Source organism: Poecile atricapillus, chromosome 2, assembly GCF_030490865.1.
Source record: "Poecile atricapillus isolate bPoeAtr1 chromosome 2, bPoeAtr1.hap1, whole genome shotgun sequence".
Classification (NCBI taxonomy): Eukaryota; Metazoa; Chordata; class Aves; order Passeriformes; family Paridae; genus Poecile; species Poecile atricapillus.
The window spans coordinates 83307130-83320919 of NC_081250.1; the positions used below are offsets into that span (position 1 = coordinate 83307130).

Consider the following 13790-nt stretch of genomic DNA (forward strand, 5'->3'; position numbering starts at 1 on the left):
CACTGGATCCTAAGATGAAGGGGTAGGTAATATTCCTGTTTAAAGGAAAACTTTCTTCCACAGAATTAAACACTCTTCTAAGGTGTTTGTCCACTCCTATAGTTTTGACAAAATATATTTAAAGAACAGGAAAATGGAAGATAGATTAGGAACCTGTCTTTCTGTTTCACCCATTGGAAATCTAAACAAGCTGAACAGGTGACATTTTTCTGAGTTTGTTGAGCAAGTCTTCTTGCATGTTGTTTATGCCTAGAAATGCACCTGTGCAAGGGAGTCCTCTCTCTTATATTCCCGTAAAAAGTCCTTTGGCGTGAGACAGGATATCAATAAATTTTGCTCTAAATGCCAAATACATGATTTTGTAATCAATGCATCTCAGCAATGTCTTGTGCCTGATGTGTTTACTGTCCTACGACACAGAAAGTTCTCTACCAAGAAGATTTTAGTTACTCTGGCTCCCAAGTATTCCCATGTATTGTGACAAACAACAGTGTGGTTCTGGTACGAAAACTTTAAAAATTGCATTGCCGGATTGTGGATTTGGTGTTTTCAGTTACTGTATGAACAATGTTAAATTTACGCTTCCAGTAGCCAAAACCATGTCTGCTTTTCTCTCGCACCATGTTTGCTGTGCCCAAATGCGCATGAGAGCGGAAACAGAGAGTGTGTGCACTGACTCACACAAGGGCAGACACAGGCACTGACCTGACTCTGCCATCCTCGTCTCTGTTATAAATAAAAATCCCAATGTTCAACTTATATGTTCTTGTTCCAATCCCACTTTAGGTCCCTAGATAAGGGGATTGGTGCTGTAAGCCCCAAAAGGGTTCACTGTTAAGAAGTTCGTACTTGTTTTATCCTTTGGTGTTGTAAGCCCCAAGGTTCACTGTTAAGAAGTTCGTACTTGTTTTAGTCTTGCATTTGTACCGCCACCCCTTATTCCCTTCCAACCCGTTGGGTAATTTAGACGCTGCTACCCAGGATGAACTTCTGCATTTCCCATAAAGACTTGCACATGGGTGCATATTAAAATCATATTACCACCTGTGAGAGAAGACAACCCTGGACGACGAGCCACTCTGGAGGAACACCTGGAGGACCACACTGTGGAGGCAGCGGGGACCTGGGGAGCCTGGGTCTCGGTCTGGCAAACTGGTCTCCGTAACCTGGGCAGTACTCAAGAGGGAAGACACACTTGGACTTTGGAAGCTAAGATGCAGTCTTTGGGCGACCCCGGCGAGGATAGAGGCTCCAGTCCTGCTGACAAAGGATGACGACAGGCCTGTGTGGTCCTCGACGTCGACCACGGGGAGCAGCGGCGGTGGCTCGCACCCCGAGCCCCCACCTCTAGGCCTAGTTTTCTCTAATAAAGGCTTGTTAAAGGGAGCAGAAGGTCTCCTGGCCCTTTTATTTACGTCATATTAATCTCTAATCTCCATTATAAGATCCTCCCTAACGCCCATGCCTTTGGCAGCAGCTCTCCCGCCGAGCCCGGAGCCCCGCTCTCCCCGCACGCCAACTGCATCTCCACCGGCCCCGGCATCACGGCCACAGCGGCACGCTGTGCCAGCCCCGGAACACGGCGCTTCCCGTAGCTTCCCCGGCGCGCAGGGAGTTAATCGGGCCCGGGGCGGGGCGGTGCCGCCGTTGGCGGGAGGCGCCTCGGCCGAGCGTCCCGTAGCCCGACTGGGAACAGCGAGCGGCTTTCCTTGTTTCCCAGCGTCGGATCCCACTGCACCTGGTGAGAACTGTGTCCCGCCGGCCACCCCGGCTGCCCGCGGTCCGCTTCTGGGTGGATGGTGGGGTGCCCGCCGTGTCTTCCATTCCCGGTCGCTGTGTCTTCCACCCCCGGTCTTCCACTCCGCGGGCGGCGGAGAGTGGGTAGGGAAGGGGAGGCGGCCGGCGCAGGCGTCGGTCCGGTCGAGCACTCGTTTCGGCGGTGGCGCGACGTCCGGGCGGACGGGACCGCTTGCTCTGTTGGTGGAGCCGGGGGAGCGCTCCGCCAGCAGCGAGGGGACCAGCAAGGTAAAACCAACTTTGCAGTGACGTCAGCTTTTCCTGGTGGTAGATGAACACCAGACAAGAGCTTTTCTCTGCAGAAACCATTGACTGTGGGCTTCCTTCAAGAATGACAGATTGTGGGAGGAAATGAGAGGTGGCAATTATAGTGGATTCTGCGTGTGTTTAAAGCACCAGTCTAAGGATTTAGATGCTTAGATGAGATATTAGGAAGAAATTATTCACTATTAGGATGGTGAGACACTGAAACACGTTGCCCAGAGAAGTTGTGGATGCTCCTCTATCCGGTGTTAAAGGACAGACTAGATAGGGCTCTGGACAACCTGGTCTAGTGAAAGGTGTTCATGCCCATGGCAGAAGGGTTGGAGCTAGGTGATCCTTTAGGGTTCCTTCCAACCCAAACCATTCTAGGATATGTACATACCTTAAAATAGGCTGTGCCCGTTCTTTATCTGAGTCCTCTTGGGAGTACATTATTGTTGAACATCAGTTTTATCTTTGGCTGAGGAAGACTGCAGGAACTTTTGACATGTCTGTAAAAATTTCCATTTGGTTAGACAGTGTGAGAGTTTTGTGGTTTTACATTAACTGGTTGCTTGTCAGCTACTACCTGATTGCTGTCAGGGTCTGCCATGGGAAAGCTGCTTTATGCTTGCTCCTTCCTTCAGTTCCTGCCAAGACATCTCCATCTGGGTGCTCTTGTGGGGGGGGGGTATGCCAGACCTTTGGACTGGCAGAACTTTGTTCTCAGCTTTTTTGAAGTGTATCATCTGTGATTACCTAGGGGGTCAGAACCTAGAACATTTAAAAATCGCGTTGTGAACAAGAGCTGAATCAATATGCTTGGTTTATTTGCAGCAATTTTTCTCCTTGCTACATAAAAATCACTTTGCTGTTTCTTCTTCCTAGCTTCTAACTCCTCTATTACTGGGACTTGTGGCACTGTAGGAAGAAATGATGTATTTTTCCTGTAATGTATGTGGTATAATGGTGATGCCCAGTAGTATCTGACTGTACTTCATACCACCATAATGAAGTGTAGTTGATTATAAATGCAACTTTTATACTTCACCTCATTGACCCTAGATGACCATTGATGGTTTAGTATACCTAGTACATGTGAAGTTTGATAAGGTTGATATTTTGAATGAAGAAAACAAATTGCCCTTTATAAATTTTAATACATTTCCATTATTCAGTGGCTTTTAACAGGCGGGTCTCTTTGTTTATTTTGTTAGGTTGTGCACTTCATTAGAGATTCACATATGATGTAATTCTGTTGCAAGACCTATTTCTTTCTGTTTCCTTGTGGTGTAATCCTGGGGTTTTTAAGGATTACATTCCTGTCTCTGTTACAATCGCTGTACTGTCAGACCTTTCTTAATGGAGGGTAGAGCAAAACTTTGTGATTCAATACTTCCCATAAGGGCATTCCCAGAAATTACCAACTTCGGCATGTAGGCTTAGTCGCTTCTGAAAATAAGAAAATTCTAAATTAATTCTGAAAATTAATCATTCTATAATTATAATTCTGTCCATGGACCAGCGTGAAAGCCTCAGTGATACATTTGCCTATTTAAATGTAAAGAAGAATGCAGAAAGGAGAAGGTTTTGCATATAGGTTAAGGTAATGGATCAGAAAAAAAAGTATTCAGGATAGATGACAAACTGGAGAGCTTTTTGAAACATGGCTTTTTGAAGTCATGTTTAAGTTCTATATTCCTTGCTTTATGCTGGAGAAAGGAGTGCTTTTAAGGTCAGTAGGAGATAATTAATGAAGAGGATATTATGAGTGAGATGCTTCCCAGACTAAGGTTTCAGGCATCTGACAGCTAGAGCTGAGCTTTGGAGACCTTCTGGAACCAAAGGTGGAAGGGGACTAAAGCTGATTTGGCAGTCACTGTTGGTGTGGGAGGTATGGAAGAAATAGGGTGAGTTAGTTAACAATGAGATTTGCCTCTCTGTGGCTTGTGAACCTGCAGCTGTTCATACCACAGAACAGAGGTAGTGGTGAAGTGGGGGTTGCAATAGCAAGGGATTAATTTAGGCTTTAGGGCTTTGAAAGTCATGATGCTCAGCTGTAAAAATTGTAGGTTCTCATTTTGCTTATTTTCTTCAGTTATAAAAACTAGTGTGGCTGGATTATTTGGGGAATTTAATATTAATGGTAATTATCATTAATACAGAAGGTTTCTCTCTCTGTTAATGCTTCCAGCTTTACAGAGGGGACTATTCTGATGCACTTATATATATATATATGTTTTTCTTTTAAATATAATTCTAGGAATAAAACATACATGGCTCCTGGTTCCTCAAATGAGAAGAAAACTGATGATGGACAGGCTTCAAAGTAAGATTGAGAAATGAATTATTTTGTCCAAGTTTACACTTAAACTTCCTCCCCAAACTCATTACACACTCATTTAGTATCAGATAAAGTTTATGATAATAATGCCAAGTATCCAGTAGCAGCTCTTTTGACAATTGGATGCTTTATTGCTTTACCACACCTATACAGAGGACTTTGCTGGCTAGCCATTTTAACTTCTCTCAACAGTGAATTTTTTCAAAGGAGGGTGATGTTTATATATTTTTTTATTTTAAGCCGATGAGCTGCTGAAATGTTGGCTTTGATTGCTGCTTCAAGAGTTCAAACAATTATTTCAGTGTGTTTCTCTAATCCTTACTTTAGGCTTATTTTACTAAAACCTGCTACATGCCTGTTTAGTCTTTGGATTTGTATTTTACTTACACCCTTAGAAGTTGTAGGTGCTTTACAACAGCTTTAGGGAAATAAATTTTCTGCTCCTGTGCTTTGCATGCCAAGGATTTTTATCAGGCAAACTTTGCCTCTCCTGTAAATCCATGGCATTGGTCCTATGTACACATAACAATATGCTGGTTTTTATTGCTCATTTTACCCTGGGGTCCAAGTCTACAATCAGATATGCAGATAAGGTGAGCAAGTTGATAACGGCTTCTCACCATGTTGAGGTGGTGGGTCAGAGATTGCTGTTGGTGGGGTGTGAGATGAAAAGGGTGGAATACAGCTACTGATGAGGAAGGAGGCTGTGTTTTGGTCAGGCATGAGGACAGTGGTGTAGGCACATACCACATGAATTTCCTTGCATTTTTAATAGAGAGCCTTGCCTTTTCTTGATATATTTCCTGGAGAGAAGCTTTTATTGCCAGTGTTCTCATAAAGAAGGAAGTAAATTTTTTTGCTTGCTTGAGGATCGATTGTAAAATTATTTCAGATCATATCCTATCCTATTTGTATATGACAACCATTCCAATGGACATCAGCACAGCCAGATATTGGATCTGCATTAGTGAGTCACACAGTAAATAAATGTAGAGAGTCCCACAAAACTGAACAGAAATAATGCAGGGGAGGAAGCCTGGAAATTCTGCTGATATGAGCTGGTGAATTCCTAGGTTGTCTGTGTCTTCATGACAGGCCATAAATCTGCTCTTTAGTTCTCCTAGAGTCAAACAGGTCTCTTGGAAGGAAGAACAAAGGCAGCCAAAGCCTTTGGTTCCACCTCAGGCAGGATTTGTATGAAGACAGGCAAATGGGGCCCATGAGAGGTGGAAGGGAATTCCTACTGAAGGGGTGAATGGACTGGCTGGCTGGGTGGTCAGGTCCTTCAGTTGCTGAAGGTCATTGTCTGTGGTGGGCAGGGACAGATAGGGTGAGTTGGGATGACACCTCTTTCCTTGGTTGTGCAGCTCTTACTGGATAATTAATGATGTTGGAGAGAGACCATTAAGAACAGAAGAAATTGCTGTACTCAGAATATCTGGGTTGTAACTATTTGCTTTTGGAGGAACAGTTCAGTGACCTCAGCATGGGCATCTTGGCCACTGTAGGCTTCCTTCATACTGCACAGGAACAGGATAAGGCTTGGGAACTATGGGATAGCACTGCCTTCCTGGAGAGGCATTAGAAGGCAGACAAGATAACCTAGTGACCTAGCCCATCTGAAATGGTGCTAAACACCTCTGTTCAGGCTTCAGAGTTGTTCCTGAGTTGTCCTAATGATTTTTTGAATGTAGTCCAGGTAAACTCTTTCGTTTGTCTCGTCTGACAAAGCAGTTTGACTATGGCTGAGCTCAGTGTCTCCACTGAGCCTTCATTAAGCTATTAAGTCACCTTCTTGTGTCTGGAAGCTATTTAATGCTTGAGTCCATCTCTTAGAAGTGACTTTGTACTAATGGCTGATATTCTGCTTAGGCTTGTACATATTGTCTAGTCTTTCCTACCTGTTCCAATTGAACTTAAAACATCAAGCACAGAAGACAGACATTTTATAAATCATTCAGCTTGTTTAGTTAGTCCACTATTGAATTTTCCATGAAGGTGATCCCACAGGCCAAGTAGTTCAAGTTTCCCTCCGTGTCCTGTCATTTCCTGTCTATTCAGACAGATTAATTTTTCTTTTTCTTTTTCTTTTAAGATGTAGCATTTCTTTACAAGAAGCCCATAGAAAGAAGTGAATTCTTTTTACCTCTTCCTCTCTTTTTCCCTTTTTCTTGAATTGTTTTTTTTTTCACTTCTGTGGTTTTCTCCTTGCTTCAGATTCCCACTCTTCTCTTTTCTTTTCCAGATCCTCTGTATCCTTTTTATCAGTTTCATGCCATAGGGTTTTTTTTTTTTGTCCTTTCTGTATGACAGAGTAAGTCAAGTTGCCAGAAATCTAGTTTGTGCTTGTCCATAAAGCCCAAATTATCCCATTCTTCTCAGGTGACTGGTGGAGTTTCAGTCAAAACAGAGGTCAAGTTTTCTTTTCAGTTTTGCTATAGATTGCCTCTGCAATATGGTGCGCTATTGAATTTTCTCTGGTCTTGTTCCCATTGTTCTACTCACCATAAAGACCCATTTGGTTCCCAGCTTTAATACTGTTTAAGATGAAGGTTGCACTGTTGCAAATGCATCCGAATATCTGGGCTTTTCTTCAGCAATTTCATCCTGTGCAATGAATGGAATTTGAAGTGTCATATGTAATATTTTATAGGATGTAAAGCAGTTATGAAATTTAGTGTTTCTTTAACACAATGCACAAAGAACCAAAATAAGGTAGTACAAGCATTTGTCTGTGTAGCATTTGCCAACTTTTGACTACTTGACTTTGAAGAATTGTCATCTGTTCAATGTATGGGTTTGTATATATTCTATATGTTTCACAATGCTGCTGTCTTGGCAGAGAGAATTTTATTCATCTCTGCAACCCTCACCTGGAGAAAATGAAAGAAGACATCCTGTACCATTTTGCTCTTGGGACTGGTACCCATGATTTTCCGACATTGTTTGGGGATGTAAAGGTGAGATGCTTTGCTTTATTCCGCAAACCTGAGCTTTTCTGCAGAAGGTGGAAGTGTAGCTGTCTTCAGAATAAGACTAAATGTGTCAGCCTACTAGCAATTGAGGAGTACACGCAAAAGGGGAAAAATTTCGTGGGTTCTTGTCACTTTTGGTATCCAACAAAGTTGGGGTTGTTTTTGACTGTCTCTTTTCATCCAGTAAAAAGACAAATGTTATAGGTTCTATTCAGATACAACTTCTGTTTGTTGGGTCTTTATGTCAATATTTGTCTTTCATTAGTTTAAACAGGGTGAAGGCATTTGAGTGCCATATAGACAGTTGAATTTTTTTTCCGTAATTCTTCATGGCCTTTTAGAATGATTATGAGAAGCACCATATCTGGGGATAAATCTGCGCTAACTGAAGGCATTTGCATACTCATGTTGTTCTTTGCATGTTCTTTGACATACAGAATCATGCTGTTGATTTTGTTTTGTTCAACTCTATCCACCCCAGTTTGTGTGTGTTGGAGGAAGTCCTTCCCGGATGAAAGCTTTTATTGCCTACATAGCAGAGGAGCTGGGGCTTGGGAGCCCCGGCTGTGACTACCCCAACATCTGTGCAGGCACTGACCGCTACGCAATGTACAAAGTAGGGCCCGTTTTGTCTGTCAGTGTAAGTACTGCCCCTTGTCTGACACGGGACACAGTTTTGATGCTGTTCAAAGCAGTAAATTTGAATGCATATTTCTTCTAAATACTTCTCAGTCCAAATCAAGCTGCTTAAAATAGTGCAGTCAGCTAATTAAGGATTCCTCTTTAGCCCTTTTTTGTAAGAAGGAAAATCTCCAATACCTTTGCTCCTTCTTGCATCCTTTTTCCTTAGTGTATCATTGAGGTATTGCAGGAATGGCTTTATAGATATTTTTAGCAGTTACTGTTGCCTCATCCCTGTCCTGTACCCTGAAAAGTGGGGGAAAATGGTCACTTGGTGCATGTGGGGTATTGGAAAAAATGTCTGTATCACACCCAGAGCTGTGTATCTGTAATGGCACTGTCAAATGTGCTTAAGAGTAGCATTCCATGGGACTGGCGCTGCCAACCCATGTATGCATTTTAAAGAAATTTTTAGCTTTAATTTGTAGATAGAATTATGTGCTTCAATTGCAATTGCAAATCTGTAGTATTATTTTCCAGTCTTTCTTGTGAGCTGTAATTATCATAATATTGTACAAGCTAATGTGGACTTACATTTGTTGAATGTCAGGACTAAACCATGGTGTCTGTGTTTTGAAAAAAAAATTAGTTTAATTATTCACTAGCACTTCAGGTTGGTGAAAAATCAGAGTGGGGTTTTTCTTGTCTTTAGGAAATACTCCATGATGAAGTGCATTAGCCAGCTCTTCGGAAAAGGACACTCTTCATACTTTTGAGAATGTAAATGTTTTGTAATTTATGATTTTTAGAAATACTGTACTTCATCCACAGTCTGCCAAAGCTAGTGGGAGTCTATTTGTAGACCCTTTCAGTATCTTTCTGTAGGCGTAGAGGTTGGGGGTTTGTGGGAATGAGTTAGGTGGCCTTTGGGAAAACAGTATCAGGCAGGAGATAATGTCCTGCTTCTTCCATATATATTTTGTATTGTCTGTGTGAATGTGGAATATTAATTTATGTTTCTTTTTCAGCATGGTATGGGCATTCCTTCTATTTCAATCATGTTGCATGAGCTGATCAAACTGTTGTATCATGCCAAGTGTTCCGACATAACCATAATTCGCATTGGCACCTCTGGTGGAATAGGTATTTCCCTTCTTGATTTCTTTCTTTCTTTCTGCAAACCAAAGTATATTTGCAGGAGAATAAAGCATTGCTCTGCATGCAAGATATTAATGGTCAGAACAGTTTTCCACAGGAGATGCATCATTTTTTTCCTGTAATTCTGAAAATAAATGCAACATCTGCTTTTGCAAAGAAAAAAATGCACTTAAAGATCTGACAATGTGAGAAGAAGCACATTCCTGTCCTGTGTGGAAAATATAAGAAAGAAGTGAAAAAAGAAAAATTTAATTATTTCAGAAATTATTTGTGATAATAAAGCAAAGTAGCTAGGCATGGACAAAAAATTATCATGGTGGATTCAGAGGCAAAAATTGCCACCTTTAAAAGAAGCAGGGTTGGGTCAAGAAGTATGTTTTGTGTGTCTGGAAACCACTTGTTAGCTGCAATATGAAGATATATCTATTTCCTTTTTCTGCAGGTCTGGAGCCAGGCTCAGTGGTTATAACTAGACAGTCTGTAGATGCCACCTTCAAACCTCAGTTGGAACAGGTTGTTCTGGGAAAGACAGTAATTCGCAGCACTAACCTGGATGAACAGCTGGCTAAGGAGCTGATGCAGTGCAGTAAAGAAATCGGTCAGTTCAATACAGTCATTGGAAACACCATGTGCACTTTGGATTTCTATGAAGGTAAGGCTGGTAATAGACCAACAGAAAAGTATTGGTAAGCAGCGATAGATAAATATTGAATACTATATTAACATTAAACTTGCAGTTCACTAACAGAACTCATTCCCTACTCTGGCTTGTCTCACAAATCTCAATCTATTTTTCACCTACGTAAAATCAAGCACTTTACTTAGCAGTTTGCTGTATCAAACTTTTAATTTTGTGGAAATTTCTCCCCAGCTTTAATAGATCCTCTGAAGTATATGTAGTCTATTATACACTTCTCCTGTACCTGTCAGGTATGTTTGTCACAAAATTTATGTGGTTTATTGAAGCATCCTAGGGGATTAGAGGAGTGGGAATTATTTGTGACTTGTTTAGGTTTGGTTTTCTTTGCACTGGTTAAGTACCTAAAATATATATTCTCTGAAAGGAGGATTTGAACTTGTTTCAATTTGAGCAAAGTAGTGATCAGGCAACCAAATATAATATTTTGCTGAGTTGTGTCAGTGCTGCTATGTAGGAGACACAAACCTGCAAGCCTATTTTGGATAAACATACAGGCTTCAGGTGCTTTTCTGATCTCTTAAATCTAGATGTTCATTCAGAAACACCTTTCAAACCTTGTGAGGACACACTGTAAGTGGCACCTGATCCCACTTTCTCTGTCTGTTGCTGAATAGGTGACAAATGATCTTTATTATAGTGCTCCAGCTTGGGCAGAAGCACACACTGTCAGTTCATGTATCTCAGGCACCAACCACAGGTGCAAGCAACACTAAAAAAAAGTGTCAGGGGTGTTTTCAACTCATACAGCAGCTGCTGAGAACCAGCATCAAGGACATTAATTTAGGAGTACATCTCCCAAACTCAAGAATATATTGAGCAAAATACAGTATAAATCAACTCTACTGTACTTGACCTGCTGCTGTCTTGTCTGTAGGTAATATTCTTGAATAATTTGAGTAAAAAATTTCTCAAAATTTAAAATAATATTAGCTACTTAGCTTAAGAGACTACATCTCTTACCTCGGAAAGTCTGTAAGTAATAAAATGTTCTTCCTTTTAAGGCAGAAACAGGAAAGCATTTTTAAGCCTGGTGGTTTTTTTAGACAGCGATTAAACATATTTAAAATTGCAGCCCTTCCATACATCCTTTCTTGTGGAATTTTGATACTTGTTGTACATGCGAGAACGTACTACATACGTTTTTCTGTTTATGAATTTGAGGAAGACTAATTAAATTACCACGATTCACATTATAAAGAATACAAATAATATGTATACGCTCTAGCAATAGCTAAGAATCACTTTGTCCTATTTGTCTTGTGCACAAAAATAAAAACTAGTAGTCTAGTAAAAGTACTGCTAGTAGTAAAAGCTGAACACTGCATGGAGGAAACTGTAATAACTGAGTTTTAAAAATTGAATTTGCTCTGTGACTTCACTCTGAAATGTTCTACAAAATTACTTTCTAGGACAGGGCAGGTTGGATGGTGCAATCTGCTTATATGATGAAGAAGAAAAACTGCAATATTTGAAGAATGCTTATGAGTCTGGTGTCAGAAACATTGAGATGGAGTCTTCTGTATTTGCTGCAATGTGTAATCTCAGTGGTGTCAAAGGTAATCTAACTTAGTCACTTTATCCAGGCTATAGGAAATTTTCTGTATTGCAGGGGATTTGTGGCTAAAACTGCAGAGGAATAAGTTAACATACCTACTGCACATATGCATGTATATAAAAGATATTTCTGCTCATAATTTTGTTGCTATGATTTTTTTGATTTGTGTCAGTTGTGTCACAATTTATCACAATTCCTCACACTGTTTTTACACAGTTTACTTCTGTCATTTGCTATTCCAGGCTATGGCAACCATGTAAGTCATTAAAGTACCTAATTACCCTATGGCAATAATTTGTTTTCTCCAGTATCTTTTGAAGTTTACAGAAAACAACTGCTTAGTTTAAGCAATCAGGTGATTCTCACATCTATATATATGTAACTATACTCAGTTTCTATACTTTCATATCAAATGGAACACATAATTATTTTCTGTAGACTTAAGACTGTGATTCTTAAACATTTGAGGATTTTAGTAGCATCATAAATAAACCATTCCAAATCATAAAATTAATTGCATTTTTTTATGCATGCTAAGTAAATTACATTTGGGCAATTACAAATAATGTAATACAGTGTCTTTCTTATCATATTAACTGTCTTCTTTCACTTTCCTTAGCAAGGAATATGCTCATTTAAAACACTGATGTTTCTCAAACTCCTTTAAGCTCGAGGAGGTCAAAATGATGAAATACAAGGAAAAAGGCCAATGGTTATATCAAACACACTCCGTTCTTATTGGCTTGAATGGGATTAAAAACCCAACCAGTACTATCCCTTAGCAATTCAGTAGGCCTTTTGCTGTCTCTGCTTTGTAGGTCTGTAATGTGTGTTTACTGTCTGTGCTCTGCAAATTGCCACTGGCAGAAATTCCAGACAGAGCAGAGTTATAGGATTGAGTGATAGACCTGAGCTTGAGTGAAAGGAGGGGTTTTGGCTTTGGGGCTCTGATTACTGAAAGGCAGCATATGAACTTGAGATGATACTTGGGGTCCTCATGTACTTACAGTGTTCCCTGGCCATGAATGTGGAGGCAGCTTATCTGCTGCTTCCTGACAGATGGCACCTGCAGCACAGGCACTCCAGTGGAGGCTGTAACTTGCTCTGCTAGAACAGTGTGTCAGGTCACTTTCATACCAGTCATGTCCTGGATACTTGTGAATTATCAAGGAAAGCATAAGAATCGTGATACAACAATAAATGTCTGCAGCTGCTTGAGAGCTCTGGCTTTATTAATGTAACAAGCAGTTCTCTTAAACTATTTCTACCTCGTATCATCCACAACATGCTAGTCTCCTAGCATCTCATGGTACTGCACATTCTTTTTTGGGGTTTGTTTTCTCTTGTATTTCTGTTCTTTTAGTGGTTTGTTCAAATGTTTATGCTTTTGGAATGTAAAATGCAACAGTGTCATTCTTATCTAATGTTGTCTTTTAACTTCTAGCTGCTGTAGTGTGTGTCACTCTTCTGAATCGGCTTGAAGGGGATCAAATCAGCAACTCACATGATGTCCTTGTGGAGTACCAGCAGAGGCCGCAGAAGTTAGTGGGATATTTCATTAAGAAAAGTCTTGGGAAAGTATGAAATATCTGTCTCGTGTTTTAGAGAAGGAGAAGGCCTTTGTACAGATGCAGTCATGGTTATCACTTCTGTGCATTGCAGGTCTTTTGCCTCAGTATAACTTACAGTATTCCATGTGTCAGTGGAAATTAATCATTTATGTCACTATTCTTTGGGAACTGAATGTGCTGAATGGACTTCAGTTAAGTTTTGCTTAGTTATGTATTGCTGGATATAAAACTCACTTTTTTGTGAATTGGAAAGTGGATCTGATGTGAAGGACAAGCCTGTGATAATGAAAAGCTTTATTTATCCCTGCTGTAAAAGAAAAAGTAGAGAGAAAATCAACCTTTATTGCTAAGTACATGCATACTAGCAAATTAACTTAATTTTCTGATTGTTATAAAAAAATCATGTAAGTCAAAATTGTCTTTGCTGATTCACTTGTAAAGAAAACAAAGTTAATTCAGTTTATTTTTTTGCAGACCTTGAGAAATAAACAATACTATTTTAATATATTAAAATTTCATGAAATTGCAAAGTGTGGGACTGAATTTTCTAAGCATTAGGGACTTGACACTGAGCTGTTGAATATCTATACTGTCTAGATACTGATCCAATATTAGCAATAATATTGCTAATAAAAATCAAATAGCAATATTTTACCTAAAGAATTGAATCAATACCCAGAAAATATTTATGCATTGAGTAATTTTGCATTGAAGTACTAGCAATCACTTGTTGAAGCAAGACTCCTACTTATGAAGAGCAACTAAAGTAATTCTGGAGATGCACAGCATGTTCAAAGGCCAATATTATGGTAGCCCTTTTTTTTCC

The 13790-nt window shown here is 40.1% G+C and overlaps 1 protein-coding gene across 3 annotated transcripts; it reads left to right on the top strand.

Annotated features, from left to right (window-relative positions):
• Nucleotides 1-1632: 1632 nt before the first annotated feature.
• On the top strand, nucleotides 1633-13486 carry UPP1 (uridine phosphorylase 1). Of its 3 annotated transcripts, none has more exons than XM_058833624.1 (8): nucleotides 1633-1741; nucleotides 4304-4369; nucleotides 7227-7344; nucleotides 7841-7999; nucleotides 9009-9123; nucleotides 9581-9790; nucleotides 11248-11394; nucleotides 12838-13486. In XM_058833624.1, exons 2-8 carry the CDS (start codon nucleotides 4317-4319, stop codon nucleotides 12975-12977), a joined length of 942 nt encoding a protein of 313 aa, XP_058689607.1. In that variant the 5' UTR covers nucleotides 1633-1741; nucleotides 4304-4316; the 3' UTR covers nucleotides 12978-13486. The 3 variants fall into 3 exon arrangements, with proteins under 3 accessions (XP_058689607.1, XP_058689606.1, XP_058689608.1); XM_058833623.1 differs by lacking the exon at nucleotides 1633-1741 and adding an exon at nucleotides 1894-2025; XM_058833625.1 differs by lacking the exons at nucleotides 1633-1741; nucleotides 4304-4369 and adding an exon at nucleotides 1894-2025.
• The last annotated feature ends 304 nt before the right edge of the window (nucleotides 13487-13790 follow it).

Coding starts and splice junctions, on each gene's coding strand:
- UPP1 (XM_058833624.1), top strand. CDS start 4,317: ATGGCTCCTGGTTCCTCAAATGAGAAGAAAACTGATGATGGACAGGCT. Junction 4,370..7,226: donor GATGATGGACAGGCTTCAAA/GTAAGATTGAGA, acceptor CTGTCTTGGCAG/AGAGAATTTTATTCATCTCT. Junction 11,395..12,837: donor TAATCTCAGTGGTGTCAAAG/GTAATCTAACTT, acceptor TTTAACTTCTAG/CTGCTGTAGTGTGTGTCACT.